We start from the raw sequence: 15,825 nt of genomic DNA on the forward strand, positions 1-15,825 counted from the left end.
CTTGTCCAAATTGCTATAGATCTGCAAACAGCTAAGTAGCTGTCAGTATCACAATGCATTTCACATGTAAAGGTGCTTTCCACAGGGTACTGGACTGAGGCAGTACAAAACCAATAATGATAACTTAAGCAACACATGCAAAATGCTGGTGGAACACAGCAGGCCAGGCAGCATCTATAGGGAGAAGCACTGTTGACGTTTCCGGCCGAGACCCTTCATGAGGACTTTTCCTTTCAGTCAGTCCTGACGAAGGGTCTCGACCCGAAACGTAGACAGTGCTTCTCCTCATAGATGCTGCCTGGCCTGCAGTGTTCCACCAGCATTTTGTGTGCGTTGCTTGAATTTCCAGCATCTGCAGATTTCCTCGTGAATGATAACTTAATCTTCTGTGAGCATGGCTCCTTGGTCGAATGTGTATCCTGGCCAGCTGAATGATACACTGGCAATGATGTGTTTCATTTATCAAGAGGCATTGTTAACAAGTTCACTACCTGGCATGCTAACAATAGAGAAGAAATTTGATTGCCCCTTTAAACTAAAACTTGATCCTCATTTTCTACGATTTGCTTGATTCTTCTCTGCTGCCTCTTCAGCTTTCTTCTTTCTCCATTGACAAATATCGGCAAAGTCGCATGTCCGACATTTCCAGGCCTCCTCGATGTCCACCCCCTTGGCCTCCCTCTGGCCCTTCCAGAAGGAGCAATAATATTTCAGCTCCTTTTTAACCCACTCCTCTTCAAAGCACACCACTTCTGTCCCAATTACAGATGCATCAGCTTGGTAACAGTATTCTATCTTTAGGACGTCAATGGTGGGGATCTCGGCGTACATCAGGTTCAAAAAAATTAAATCCAAGAGGTCACCAAATGTGTTTACAGACAATCCTATCATCTGAGCATATGCCATGACCTCTGAACTGAAGCGCCGCTCTGTTTGTAAGTGAAGATGGCGAATGATTGTGTCTTTGTTCAGCTGGCCTTTGATCAGAGCCTCAAAGAGAAGTTTGTACACACTGACCTGGTGATAAAAAGGATTTAGATTTACTACATCAAAGGTATCCTATCTGCATACCACAGACAACTCCTGCTTTTCATTCAGATCACATACTGAGGATTATTATTTAGTCATTGGTTTTGTGGCAAAGAAACATGAAATAAACGAAAAACATTATTTTGATTTAATCAGACAGTTGTCCAATCACTTGCCAAGATATTTTGACAATCACTCTATGGGGCATGCAATTTATAAATAATATAATTGTAGTAGGAAGTAAATACTCATTTAAATAGATTAAAATAAAACATCAGTTTATGTTTTAAACATAAAGTGTGAGAACTGTTGCATTAGCAAGTGCAACAGGTATTCTACAACAGACATTTGCCACTTACTATCAGCATGAAATTGGTTGATCAGTGTGACAAAATTGAAGCAACTTTGAAGCCTGTAATTATTTTATTCCGGTGTTAGGATTTTGAAATAAAAGTTTTCTCTGCCCCCCCCCCCCCCCCATTCATTTCTATGACTACAGGCTTTGAAACCATATACATTTAGAGCAAATAGCATTGGATAACATATTCTTATCGTTTTGGCAAACAACAAACAAACTGTTAGAGAAACTCAGCAAGACAGGCAGCATCTGTGGAGGAAAATGGACAGTCAACGTTTTCTTTCTGAAAGATGGAGTTCAGACAGTCAATATAAAGAAGCGGGGAGAAGGGGTGGAGCAAGAGCTTGCAAGTGCTAGGTGGATCCAGGTGAGAAGGGGTATTAAGCAGATGGTGGAGGGAAGAGTGGAAATAGTAACAGACGCTTTGAGGTGATAAGTGGAGACAGGAAGTGGTTGTAAATTATGGAATCTGATAGGAAAGGGAAGTGGAGCAAGAAAATAAATATTTTATTAAATCAAAAAGTTTTTGCAACCAAATAATAATCTGCAAACCTGTGTGTTCTTCTTTTGATTAAGATGATTTGAGTTTTCTCAGAATGATATGGTAGATTAACTAACTCTTGTGCAGGAAAGAAGTAAGTACAGTCGGCCCTCCTTATCCGCGGGGGATATGTTCCGGGACCCCTCGCGGGTACCAAAGTTCGCGGATGCTCAAGTCCCTTATTCAACCTGTCTTAATTCGGTGGACCTTAGGACCCAGTGGAACCCCAGACCTCATTTAACTTGTCTCAGTGCCATGGACATTAGGAGCCGGCGCCAGAGCTCTGAATGCGCAGTGTTTCTGTTCACGAAAATAATCACGATCGCGATTGAAAATAAAGTGGAAATAATAAAGCGATCGGAAAGAGGTGAAATGCCATCGGTCATTGGAAAAGCGTTAGGCTACAGTCGGTCAATGATCGGAACAATTTTAAAGGATAAAGTGAGAAAGGCTCTACCCCGATAAAGCTACAATTATTACAGAGCAATGCAGTTGTTTAATTTTTGGGATTTTGGGTGTTTGATCCTCCACATCAAGCCGGCATGGTGGAGAGCGCACTCGAAAGTGGTCTGTCACTAGATCGAGTTCGGGAACTTCCTGAGCCTGGCGCTGAAACATATGATCTTAAGTGTTTTATATGCATAGAAAGGTAAAATATATACTATATACTAAGACAAACGTTTGACTAACAGACACTAAATAATACCAGATGTACCTGTTCCGACTTACTTAGTAAGAGAACTTCCGATTTTTTTGGATCCCCGATGCACGATAACCCATGTACATCCTCCCATATACTTTAAATCATCTCTAGATTACCTATAATACCTAATACAATGTAAATGCTATATAAAATGGTGGTTATACTGCATTGTTTAGGGAATAATGACAAGAAAAAAATGTCTGTACATGCTCGAACAACAAGTGCTGGAAGAGCACTTCCGGGTTTTCGTGATTCGCGGTTGGTTGAATTCGCGCATGTGGAATCCGCGGATAAGGAGGGCCGACTGTATAAGATTTAATGGAATTGGGTACACCTAGTCTATAAGTTGCCTCAGGTATCAACCATTCATATGTATTATACGCCTTACAAAGGATTAAATAAAAATTCTCTACAATACTTTGATTGATGAAGAATAATTTGTTTATGATTTTCATATTCTCTTAATAAACCTAGAAATGTGGTGCAGGATGATTGCTTGCCACCTTTGAAAATATCATGTGAGAGGCACAAGATCATTTATAAATAAACAGTTAACAGGAAGTTCATTCTATTTGTTGATTGGGGAATATATCTAGATATGATGGGAAATTAAGTCACTCTCAGTATTGGGAAATTTTTTAGAATAAATTAGGAATCACCCAACACATTACTCATTGAAGGGTAAGCTAAAGACTGACATAAACATAAAAGAAAATTGTTTTTCTTTTGAAGATATTCTGAGGTTCCTCAGTTTAACATTTGAAAGATGATACTTCAGCAGTGTAATATATCATGTTACTGTACTGGATTTGCATGTTTAAGACCTAATTGGTGGCTGGAAGCCAAACCCTTCCAACCCAGAGGAGATTGTACTGTTAAATAAGCCGTCTAGAAAGGTCTATGAAAATCCTACAGAATGCACTTTGGATTTACTCTGAAACAGAAAAGCTCCACGTTATTAAGCGTAGGTTTGATTCTGCTATGAAGAAGAAGAAGAAAGCCCTTAACTCTGAGTGGAGTCATCGGGACGCTGTAGTGACGGCATTTTTTAGCAGGCTTTCTTGTTTTGTTTTACGAGGCCAAGTTGCTAGCTCGACGCTCAACCCAGCACAGATGCAAAGTGTGCAAGGGAGCCGGCTGGATTCGAACTCGGGAGCCTTCACTCCGAAGTCCGGCGCTGATGCCATTACGCCACCAGCTGGCTAAGCTGATTCTGCTACAGAAGGGTATAAAATCTAACTTATGATATGCATTTTACCCATGCAACTGGATGTATCTGCCCAATGACATCTGGGATGACCAAGCACCTTTGTTTGAATTATTAGCTCAATATCAAAATAATGGATGGCAATAATCTAATTAGAAGTTAGTGTGAAATTCCTACATTTCAAATGATTCTTGTCCTACTCACTCACTTGTAAGTGATGGCTCTTCCTTTGGGCTGCATGGGGTAATGTTGGTTGACCACGAGTTTTCAGTTCATGGAGTTCCAGTTCACCACTGGAATTATAGCACAACTCATCAATCACACCAACCAGGAAAATCCCCTCCACTTCTCCAAACACAGGCAACTCTCGGACACGCTCTCCTGTACAACACACAACCAAATTACTTTGAATTATCAGGTTATCTGCTAAAGATTTTGAGTCCAACATGACTTACTGCCCAAACCAACTGGCTTACAGCTAGAATTTGTCAATAATCAGAAGAGATTATAGGTGGAGCATCTTGCCCATAAACAGGCCACCCACATCCTGAAGGGGCTTATTTATAGCCCGTTATGCTGCTGGTGTTCAAAGGTTGTTTTATTATTTTAGGGGAACAAAGAAGGTCCTCCATCTCTGGTGGTGTTCAGGGCTTCCTTCATCATGTCAGTAGCTTCCTCTGGGTTTTCACTACTGTCAGTCATGCAAGTCCCAGGTGGAGACTCACTCAGATGTAGAGGATTCTTCATTGTTGTTTCTGTAACAGTTTTGTTTTACCAGTCAGGGTGTTTAGCCATGAATTGAACCCCCAAACTGGGAGGTCTGGTGGACCACACTCTTAGTCTGACTTCTACCTTTTGACCAATTTAGCATGCGTGATCTTACCAAGAGCCAAAGCATAAGGCCCTGACTCCAGCCAACAAAGCTCTCTGCGTCATTGAGGCACGTATGCCTCCAGACCACAACAAGGTTGTAGTCCTCTTGGTGGCTGAAGAAACCAACCAGTAAAGCAATATTTAAAATGGAAATCAATTTTCATCCATAAGAAAAAAAGTGACAGCGATAAAAAAGCTACAAACCAAACATCCAAGCTAAAGGTGCTTTGATAAGAAAAAAATGCATTTAGCAGTTTTTTTTTTAATTTCAAGCTCCCTACCTTTTATGTAACAACCTACTGATATATTTGTACATACCTGTCTGCAAGAACTGGATCATTGAGAGAAAATTAAGAAGTTTAACACCCCAACTATCTTCTTGGCACTGTATATTGATTGGGACAATGTCCTGGATCTCCAATTCTAAAGCAAAACAGACAGAAATTATATATTTTTATAAGCACAATTCCTTCAATTTCACTCTGTACAGTGTAATGTGACACCTCTGTGAACTAGGCTGAGAAAAAGTAAATGGGCGGCTTTAAGCCTGTCATTAGATTTATGAAAAGGATTTACTTTAAGGTAGAATTACCATGCCCCATTTAACAATAAAGAGATGCCACATTTTAAGTTATTGTGGGGACTGTCAGTTTAATCACAGTCATCTCTCAACAGCAACCATGCATATACCACAGCAGCAGTTAATTTATTCAGACATAAATTGTACAGCTTTTGATATGGATTAAGCAATCTTAGGAAATATACCAGGCAGGGATCCTATAGGAAAATGGTTAGATTTAGCTGCACTATATTACACAATCAATTATCAAGCTAACGACAACTATACAAGCATGCAAAGCTTTAGCCCAGGGTTTCTTACACGGGGTTCCATGAGAGGTCACTAGGGGTTCTGCAAGAGAGAGTGATTTTAAAAAAAATCATTTATTGAACTTCACGCGATGCTAGCCCTCACAGTGGACGGCAGTGACCGAGCAGCCCCATTAGCATTCTCGTTGAGGTCTCTCAGCCCAGTATGGCAGTGTGCAGTAGGACTGTGTTTATTTGCTTGAGTCCATGGCAGGGAGGACGGTAGGCTGATGAGGAGCATGAAGTGCGTTTTCGTAGCACCGAATGGATTCACCCAACTTCAGCTGTGATGTCAGCCTCTTCTTGCCAAATTACCTCCCCCAACTTAGTCTTAAGGCTGATTTATACTTCTGCATATGGGCTACACCATAGCTTACGCCGTCGGTGGGGTTTTTATGCCACTGTGTTGAGTTTCTTCATGAGAAACATGGACGAGGAAATGCATTTCAAAAATTTTCGTATGTCGGCAGGTAGATTTGATGGTTTGGTTCATCTATTTCGCATCTGTGTACTGACATGGCAGAGAAGAGGCAACCAGAAATGCGTAGGAGGAAAGGCGATGCTACCAAGCCGACCAATCACAGTTGTTGCAGTTTGCATCGCCGCAATGCACGAGTTACTTTTTCGGGGAGGTGCACATCACCCTACGGCTTCGGCGTAGATTCGATGCAGAAGTATAAATTGGCCTTTACGCATCACCAACTGACTTATGGGAATGAACAAACTCAACTGCTGTAGTAGAAAATTGGAGAGAAAGTTTCATTGTAGAATGAATTTTTACATGCCGCAATTCAGCTGCTGGTCTGCTGCTTTGCTGTTGTAAATGCTGCAAAGGTGGATTATGTAGGTTAGAAGTGAATTGTATTAAGTTTTAGTATTTTTGCAATTTTCTCGTTTAGTTATTTATTATGCCATACTATTTTAAATTTTATTAACCCCCCCATGTTTTACAGACATGTCTGACAGTACAATCGTCCAAGTCATTTCACTGCACTAGTGCAACAACGGACACAAAAAAAGTCCATCTTTACAATGAAAGGGACTTATGGGTTTTACATAGACTGGGGATCCAAGCTGTCCTGTTCCATTGTGCCCAGTCTGTAGCAAACAACTTACAGATGCAGCAATGGCTCCAGCAAAGACATTTAACTACAAATCACAGCCATACGGCACACAACAGTGCTGAATATTTTAAATGGCTATTGGAATCTCAAAACAGAGTGAAGTTTTTGTTAATAAAGTCATTGTCAGAAAAAAAGACTCAGGAAGCAGTTATTCAGTAACAGAACTTATTACCCTGAAAAGGAAATGTCACACAGTTGGTGAGAACCTAATAATGCCAGCATGTAAAATGATAGTAGCTAAAATGCTAGGACAAGATGAAGCACAAGAATTTGAAAAGGTTTCACTCTCAAACAGTATGATATGTCGATGTATTGATGGCACGTCATTTAATGCTGAAGAGGTTTTGTGTGGTAAACTGAAAAACAACAGCTTCTCTATCAAGGTTGATGAATCAACAGATTTCACCAATAAGTGTGATGTTGTAACAGTTTTAAGATTTGTAAATGATGGTGAAATTCAAGAAAACTTTTTCTGTTACACAGAGCTGCCCAAATCAAGCAAAGGCCAAGATATATTTAATATTTCATCTTCATATCTCGAAACAAAAGGTCCATCTTGGAGGAACTATTGGCAATTGTGTTGCTTCAGATTATGGTTTTTAGTAACTTTACTACTCAACATAGTCAATAAATTTTCATGTTAAAATCATGTTTTTGCGATCTATGTCAGGAGACTGAAACAGTAGAGCATATCCTTATTTCATGCAGGAAATTTACACAGGAAAGTCAACAAATGCTACAATAATTACGCAAAATAGGACTGGTAGAGAACAGTGTTAAAGGTTTATTGGAATGTGGGGAGAGTGATCAGAGGAGGAAATGGTTGTTTAGTTTTTTTAAGGGCGACGGGACTGGAAAGACGACTTTAGGCAGTCAAGTGAATGGATGATGAGGGACAGTAAATCCTGAAGATGGCAATAATGCAACAGTGTGGATGCCAACTGCTGTAAAAACTCAAGGAGGAGGAAGAAGTGTTAAAATCAATTTACAACCTTTATTTGAATTAAATCTACCAATCCTACCTTTAGAAAAATTAAATCCCATTTTGGCTTAAGCCAGTTATTTAACAGAATTTATTATATTTTCCTTATGAGTTTTTAAAACTTATGAAAGGGAAAGAAAGATATTAATTTCAAGAAAGGTCAGCTAAGCTTAACTACCTTTTTTTTTCCTCTAGGAAAGGTTGGATAAGAATTCATTCTCTACTCAAAAAAGCACTGACAATTTTTTTGGATTATTATATCTACAACTTACTGATCATGCTAATGTGCCGTGAGTAGTAGATATAATAATTTTTACGCAGGGTTCCCTGAGACCTGAAAATTATTTCAAGAATTCCTCCAGGGCTAGAAGTTTGAGAAAGGCTGTTTTAGCTCCTTAAGCCCAGTCCTCCATGTAAAAATATAATGCTGATCCAATTATACCCTCAACTCCATATTCTCATCTACCTGTGATAACTTTCATGCCCTTGCTTATCAAGTTTGGCTTCATATCCATCTTAAACTGTGATTCCTCACTTTAGATTGCTCTACACAAAGAAAACGTCCTATCCACATCCATCGGGATCATAAATATTTCAGTATCTTCGTGTTCTTCTAAATCCCATTGAATGTGAACCACCTGCACCTAACTATTCCTTACAAGATAATTCATCCATTTCCAGTATTAGTCAAGTAAATCTTTTCTCAACTGCTCCAAGGGAATTAACACCCTTCCTTAAATAAGGGGACTGTTACTGTACACTCAAACTGAGGCTTCACTTAAGCATAATCCTGTTGCTTTTGTCTAATATACTACAACAGCTTGTTTACCAGTTCTTTGTTGTAACTAATTTTTCACAAAAAAAACTAGTTAATTTTTGTGAATTATGCCTATGGCAACCAAACTCCACTACATCAGGAACTCTGCAATTTCCTACCATTTAGATACATTTCCTTATCCTTCCTGCTGAAATAGACAATCTTACATTTTCTAACATGATGCCAAATATTTGTCCATTGATCTAACCTACCTAACATCCATTTATACCTCACTAAGGCAACTTCACAACTTACTTTCCATACCGTCATCTTGTCATCAGCAAATTTAGCAACCACATCTTCAGTCCATTCATCAGTGTCATTTTTATAAACTAAAAACTGAGGACTCCACCGTCAGCCTTTCTGGCATACCACTCCTTATAGCTTTCACAAAAATACCTATTTATGCCTGTTTTCTGATTATTTCATTAGCACAGTTTGTCTTCTTTTGCACATTGTGTGTCAGCCTTTGTGTGTAGTTTTTTTTAAACTGATTGTTGTATTTCTTTGTTCTACTGTGAATGCCTACAAGAAAATGAATCATGGGGTATTACATGGCGACATATACGTATTTGATAATAAATTTACTTTGCACTTTGAACAAAGTAGCCAAATATTATGTTATCCATACTAATAATGTTATTTCCTTTATCGAGCTTTTATTTTCTGCAATGATCATACATCAAACTTTTCTAAATTTAGAAAATGGAAATGTGAAATTTGTAAATCTGCACTTTGAATTTTTATAAACATCAAAAGTAATCAATTAGTTCAGTAATGCAAGTGAAAGCTTCCCTTTTAATTATTCAATGGTACAGCAATACTTTGTTTCCCAACACCATTCCAATTGCTAAATTTATTTTACATCCCTTCTGATTATTCAAGAAACATAACCAGCCCTGTATTTCCCTGATCCTCCAGAAAGACATCTGCCCAGTAGAGGGTGCTCCTGAGTTAGCTGTTAGAAGTTGCACTGAAATTATTTTTATTTATTTATTGAGATATAGCACGAAGTAGGCCTTCGAGCCGCACCACCCAGCAACTGCTGATTTAACCCTAGCCTAATCATGGGATAATTTACAATGACCAATTAACCTAACATCTGGTATGTCTATGGACTGTGGGAGAAAACCAGAGCACCTGGAGGAAACCCACGCAATCATGGAGAGGACGTCCAGACTCCTTAAAAGTAGCAGTAGGAATTGAACCCAGGTTGCCCATACTTTAAAAAGTTGTGCTAACTACTACACTACCATGCCATCTGATATCCCCCATGGAAATTACTATTTGATATTACTGGTGGTTGAGATCTGAAAAGCCCCACCTTTGTAATTGTGGTTTCACTTCTGCATTTTAGCTTATTTTATTGCAATACTGGGGCCTGTTCCCTGGAGTCTGATAGGGTACCTCTTGCCAGATGAATGCTGCTACCAGTTTTCACAACTGGATGCTCATCACGTAGTCGTTGAACGTGCGGCATTTCCATCCCATAGACCACCTGCTGTTCGCACCAAGCCTGTTGACTCAGATCTGTGACACTCAGGTACTTTCGATCAAACCGCTCCTGTGGGATCCTTTTGAAGCTGCTGCCTTCACACTGAGAGTCACTTCCATTCCCTGGCACAGCCAGCCGAATGGAAGATTGCTCACGTCCACTGTGGGGGAAAAAAATAAAGACTTTTGTTTGGCAAAACTTCTCAATGCAGAGCCTTGACAAAGTTAAATTTAAAAAGTTTACTTTAAAAGGAAATACAAGTTGTAGTCCACTTAAAAAATTAGATGTATGGTTAGTGGGAATGGATTTTATATTAAATTGATTACATTGAAAGAAAATGCCCTTCCATTTGTCACCATAAGACTAAATTCACCCAAAAGAAATAATTTCACAAAGAGGGCAACTGACAGTCATGATGCTAAGCGAACTTAAACACTCGAAGAGCAGAATGATGAGATATTGAGTCAGTTAAACAACAAATATGCCACCTGAACGCCAAATCTAAGCTGAATTGCTGGTTAACAAAACACACTGCAAGAATTGGCCAAGATAATGACTGTACATTTGCAGATACAATGACAGCATAACTATGGATTAGGCCCATGAACTGTTAAAATGCAGACGTCCACATGGATCTGTTAGTGTTTCCTACACACACACACAAGAGACTGCACGTGCTGCGATCTGGAGCAAAAAAACATATTGCTGGAAGATGCTTCCTGACCTGCTGAGTTCTTTCAGCAGTTTGCTTTCTTTTTAAGTCAGTGATTTCTTTCTCCTGCACAGAGTGCAGTTTTTCCCAAAGTAATCAGCATAGAATTATTGCTGTGAAGACACACTATTCTTGCTGTAAAATTGTGTAGAATGGTGTATAACGAGTTTTAATTAAGTATTTAAGACTAATTATTGGTGTAGCACATCTCTGGCCCTGATAAGCTAATTTTATGTGCAGATTAGGAGTGGGGAGATAGAGTCCAATTTTAAAATAATACTTTTTAAGAGCTTATGATATTTCAAATTTCAGTTTAATCCAGATTTATACCCCAATCTTCATCTGCCCTCATTTTTTTGTTTGGTGGGTCTGGGAATTTTTCAGGGAGTACTGTAGGTTATTTCAGGTCATGCCAGACAGCAATTCACAATGAAAAAGAGGAAATTCACAATACGATGCCCACAGTTTGGGTTACTGAATTGTGGGCATGTGATGTTGGTGCCAGAAGTGTAGTGACACTTGTGGGCACAATTCTCACTAATTTGATTTGATGCAAACAACATACTTCACAGTAGGTTTTGATGTTTCAATGTACATGGGACAAATAAACCTCTCTTTTGCCCTTTGCACTGCTGGCATTTAGGGAAATAATGAAGGTCCTCCATTTCTGGTGGTGTTCATGGCTTCCTTCATCGTGTCAGTAACTTCAAATAAAGCTAACATTTAATTTTTAAACTACTTCTTTGTCAGCAGGTTTTCTCAATATCAGTAGTAAGCACTGCTTTTCAATCTCGCTCTGGAACATCTAGGTTAGTAAATCAGTTAAATTCAATACTTGAAGTAACCTGCAGGAAGCTTTGTCTGTTCCATGGCCAGTCTGGTTAGACTCGCTACACTTGCTCGAGGTGTAATTGTCTCCTTCACTTTGCTGAGTCCCTTCTGCAATTCATAAATTTGACAACATATTAAATATACTTCAGAAGACACCTCAAGTTCAAAGTACACTTATTGTCAAAGTATGTATACATTCAGGTCAGGTTATTCATATGAGTGCTACTGGTACCATGTAACCCAGTACTACCTGTCACATGGTTGGCGACTAAACCGGCTCCCCCACCAGGCTTGCCTGGTGAGGAGGGAGACTAGACACCCTGCAGGATGAAAAACAAGACCTGTCAAAGGGCATATGAACCCTCTTGTAGGGTCAACAGTCATCTAGCAAACACATGCCGTGAAGCACGGAAAGGGCATCCCTTGTATCGAAGCTTGGGCTGGCCATTCACTGCAACAGAACTTCCCTCAGCCATCTTGGACCGAACCATGCCGCTGGATCTGGGAAGGGATGTCGAGAGGGTGGATCTGGACCTGTGCAACCCCCTAATCACCTAAAATCATTCACACACACGCTGTTCCTTTCTAAGGAGTGAGGTATTCTAAACCCCACTAACTGACTGGAAGGAACCATCATCATCCTATGGGATGGATAGAGAGAGAGAGAGCGAGAGATACATTATACAACCTTGAGATTAGTCTCTACATCCAGCCACAAAACAAAGAAACCCCAAATGAACCCACTTTTTTAAAAAAAAGACCGGCAAACATCCAATGTGCGGAAAGAAAGAAAAACAAATCATGCAAACAATAAAAGTAGCATTCAGAACTGAAGTTTTACAAAGACACAAAGCCAGGCATCACTGCAGCCGGGGCAGGCCACAGCCACAGTTCAGAGCAGAGCTAAGTAAACACTGTGAGACCACAGATGTGAAACCAGGCATTAGTGCAGCCGGGGCAAGCCACAATCTCACATCTCTCCTCACATTTTCAAATTAAAATGTCAGTTATTGCAACGTGCAAAACCTTACATTTCCAGCACCATTAAATATGTTTCTTTGACTTGTTGCACTTAATGCAGGCCTCTGCTTCATTCATTGGCAATTGCCAAAGTACAGTCAACTTTCCTGAAGGAAACCAAGTCTATAATTGCCTATTAGAGGTATCATAATAGACAAAAGCAACAATAGTGAATTGTTTGTTACTATAATACAAACACCTTGAAAGCATTCTGCTGCTGCCAATTAACCAACATTTACCATTGAAACAACATCACTGCAACAAGCTGTCAGGTCATTCACATCAATGTTATTTGTGGGATCTTGCTGTACAATTGCAGCACAGTTAGTAGAGCTGCATTCAAAGCTGATTTCCGGACTAAATGGCCACTGTAAATTGCCCCTACAGCAAGTGAGTAGTAAAACTGATCAGAATGAGAGAACTAAATAGAGGGAAAATTAGCAGGAAAGCAGAGTTGACAGCTTGATGGACAGAATGGCTTTTTTCTCTGTTGTAACGAAATACAAAGTACGCTGGCTGCAGCATTTCCCGACTTCCCTGCATTGACATTTCAGAATTGTAGGGCTTCATTGGGGCAAACGTGTTTATGACCTCAATGTGCTATATGAATAAAAGTTAATTATATCATTTTCTTTCCTTGCATGATACAGCCTAATCCCAACTCTGGGCAGTCTAGCCACCTCAAGGTACAGCAATTTACAGAATACTCAGTCATGGAGGAATACATGGACCATGGTAGATGTTTTGCTGGTCTCAACTGTAACAGTGCTACACACTTTGCGTTAGAAAATGGATAAGAAATCAATAGAGTGAAAGTACATACAAATGATTATTGCTTGGGACATGATTATCTTGGGTTATAATATCCTCTTACAACCTGCCTAGATTTTGCATGAAGGTTTCAATAAAGGAAATATACTGAAAAACAGATGCCTGTTATAATATCATGCATTAAGCCAATGAAAACATTTAGAATAGAGAAACTGGTAAAAAAAAATCATTTGCAGATTCAATAAAAATTAGTACATCACAGGTTTTAACAAACATTGGAGAAGATATCTAGAGCAAGATCTGATTTCAGTAAATGATCAAATCATGAACTACTGATTTTCAGAGTTTTTTGTTGTATAATTAGAAAAGGCAGAGAACCTAATTTCTAAGAAAAAAAATAATGAGATACAGTGCAAAGTGCCAGAACCAACCACAAGCAAAATATATTACTTCAAATGCAGCTTTTATATTTTTTAACCAATAAAGGTGAATAATGACCGCAGAACTGGAAGCACTGCTCAGCAAATTGACAATGCTCTTGGGGATAAAATGTTGCTAACAAGAATATGAAAAACAACAACAGGAGCAGGTCAATCAGCCCTTCTAACCTGCTCTGTCATTCCTATTATGCATGATACAATTTTGGCTGCAGCACCTCTTTTCTGTTCTTGTCCCACACTGCTTGTCTACCTTGTACTGTAAAAATCTGTCAGTTTCCACCCTGGCTATGTTCAATGACTTTCCAGAACTCCCTTGGATAGAGAAGTCCAAAAATGTGTAATAATGGAATTGGGAAGAGGATTTATGAAAAGGAAAACCTTTTTAACCTGTACGTAGCCTTCAACAGGTTGTCACACACAAGCTTATTACACAAAATTAAGAGTATAATCAGACTGTGCTTAACATCATTTTACAAATTGAGGATTGGTTAATAAACAGAAAACAGTGCAGGGATAAACAGGTCATTTGAAAATAAAGAGATGATTGGTAGCTTGGGTTGGCTGCTTGCCTGTAGGGTTGTTCGCTAATCCTGGAGGTGTGCCCTAACCTTCAGGCTCACTGAACAACACTACAAATTAAACAGGTCATTTTTGCATTGGAAGGCTCCAGATATTCCTAAATTTAATTCAATTCAATTGATAGTACCCTGTGTAAAGGTAGCAGGGAGGGTTGTGTGGATGATAGAGAGAGGAGTTTCTGACAAAGAATGAGAGTAGATGCGAACTAAATTGACAAACAGGATCAGTGTAAATGGGCAAAGGTTGGTTGTGGATGGGGTGAGCTGGAGAACTGAATGAAAACATTAGCTACTCAAGACTAATTGAAGGAAGAACTCCCACAGAGGGTAGGGAACCTTTGAATTCCTTTCCCTGAGAGGACATTGTAGTAACTGCTGAGTATTTTTTTTAAACCGAATGTAGTTAATATCTGGCAAATCCCACTTTACAGACTTCAGCACCCAGCAGTTTCAATTAACCAGTCTTTCCACTTTGTATCAAACCTGGCCTTTTTCTCATAACAGTACACCATCTTGTTACATTAACGCTATTTTCCCCTCCACAGATGCTATACAACCAGTTCCCTACACTTCCAGCAAGAAAGCATTTGCCTTACCATGTTACAGCTATCATTCCTACTGTTGCCTTTGATAGAAAAGTGTTGTTTGTTTTAAATGGCTGTTGGTATTTAAAGAGACTTAGACACTCGTTCTTTTTTCGCGCGTTTGTGTGTTTGATGCTTTCTAGGACGGTGTTTTGTTTCGTGGCTGCCTACGGGAGGACGAATCTCAGAGGTGTACTCTATATACAAACTTTCATAATAAATATACTTTGTATCGGTGTACATGAATCAAAGTATAGTGAGCAATTGGGAAGGAAAACAGCACGCTGACCTAGGCTGTAAAATGATTTAAGCGCTAGAATAAAGATATCCTACTTCAATTACACAGGGTTTTTGTAAAACTGCGCTTGCATTATTGTATTCCGATGGGCAGCACTCTCCTATTCGTCCTCCCAATAACTGACTAGGAACCTCCGCCTTGGAATATGTTCAGAGACATCCCATATTTTGAGAGGAAGGCAAGCGGCTTGGCGGAGAGAGCATCACCGGGTAAAGTGCGATGTACCGGGCTCACCGCTGAACTCCAGCTCTGCAGCCAACAACTCCGCGTCGCTTATCTCCTGCAGCACCGCCGTTCCATCCCCATCAATGTTCCGTCCGCCGGCTTCCGGCTCCATCCGTTCCGCGTCCAAGTCCACCACTAATAGAAGCCACCTGTTTTTTATATATGCATAGGAATATCGGACATCCTGCGACAACTGTCTGTTATTGCCTCCCCGGCCCTCAGGATAACAAAAATAAAATCTGTAACAGGCAATCTCTCAACACGGTAAAGGAGCTGTCGCACAAGCCCCTGTACTGTCGCGGAGTGATACTTGACCTGTGAAAATTTTTTAAAGTAAAATGTTTAAAAATAAATAAATAAACTATAGACG

At 39.6% G+C, this 15,825-nt stretch overlaps 1 protein-coding gene across 2 annotated transcripts; it reads right to left on the reverse strand.

Moving 5' to 3' along the window:
* Positions 1 to 287: 287 nt before the first annotated feature.
* Positions 288 to 15,745, reverse strand: exo5 (exonuclease 5). 2 transcript variants are annotated; one of them, XM_073052899.1, is made up of 6 exons: positions 15,465 to 15,745; positions 11,554 to 11,647; positions 9,909 to 10,156; positions 5,030 to 5,134; positions 4,047 to 4,219; positions 288 to 1,017 (listed from the first exon to the last, which is right to left on the reverse strand). In XM_073052899.1, exons 1-6 carry the CDS (start codon positions 15,565 to 15,567, stop codon positions 550 to 552), a joined length of 1,191 nt encoding a protein of 396 aa, XP_072909000.1. In that variant the 5' UTR covers positions 15,568 to 15,745; the 3' UTR covers positions 288 to 549. The 2 variants fall into 2 exon arrangements, with proteins under 2 accessions (XP_072909000.1, XP_072909001.1); XM_073052900.1 differs by having other exon boundaries at positions 11,544 to 11,647.
* Positions 15,746 to 15,825: the final 80 nt, after the last annotated feature.

This window comes from Hemitrygon akajei, chromosome 8 (genome assembly GCF_048418815.1).
Source record: "Hemitrygon akajei chromosome 8, sHemAka1.3, whole genome shotgun sequence".
In the NCBI taxonomy this organism is placed as follows: Eukaryota; Metazoa; Chordata; class Chondrichthyes; order Myliobatiformes; family Dasyatidae; genus Hemitrygon; species Hemitrygon akajei.

Bases quoted from the DNA above. Each gene is read 5' to 3' on its own strand.
- exo5 (XM_073052899.1), bottom strand. From the start codon at position 15,567: ATGGAGCCGGAAGCCGGCGGACGGAACATTGATGGGGATGGAACGGCG. The intron at 10,157-11,553 runs GTTACTTCAAGT...TTTCCCCCACAG, and splicing joins ACAGACAAAGCTTCCTGCAG to TGGACGTGAGCAATCTTCCA. The intron at 1,018-4,046 runs GTGAGTGAGTAG...TTTTATCACCAG, and splicing joins GGAAGAGCCATCACTTACAA to GTCAGTGTGTACAAACTTCT.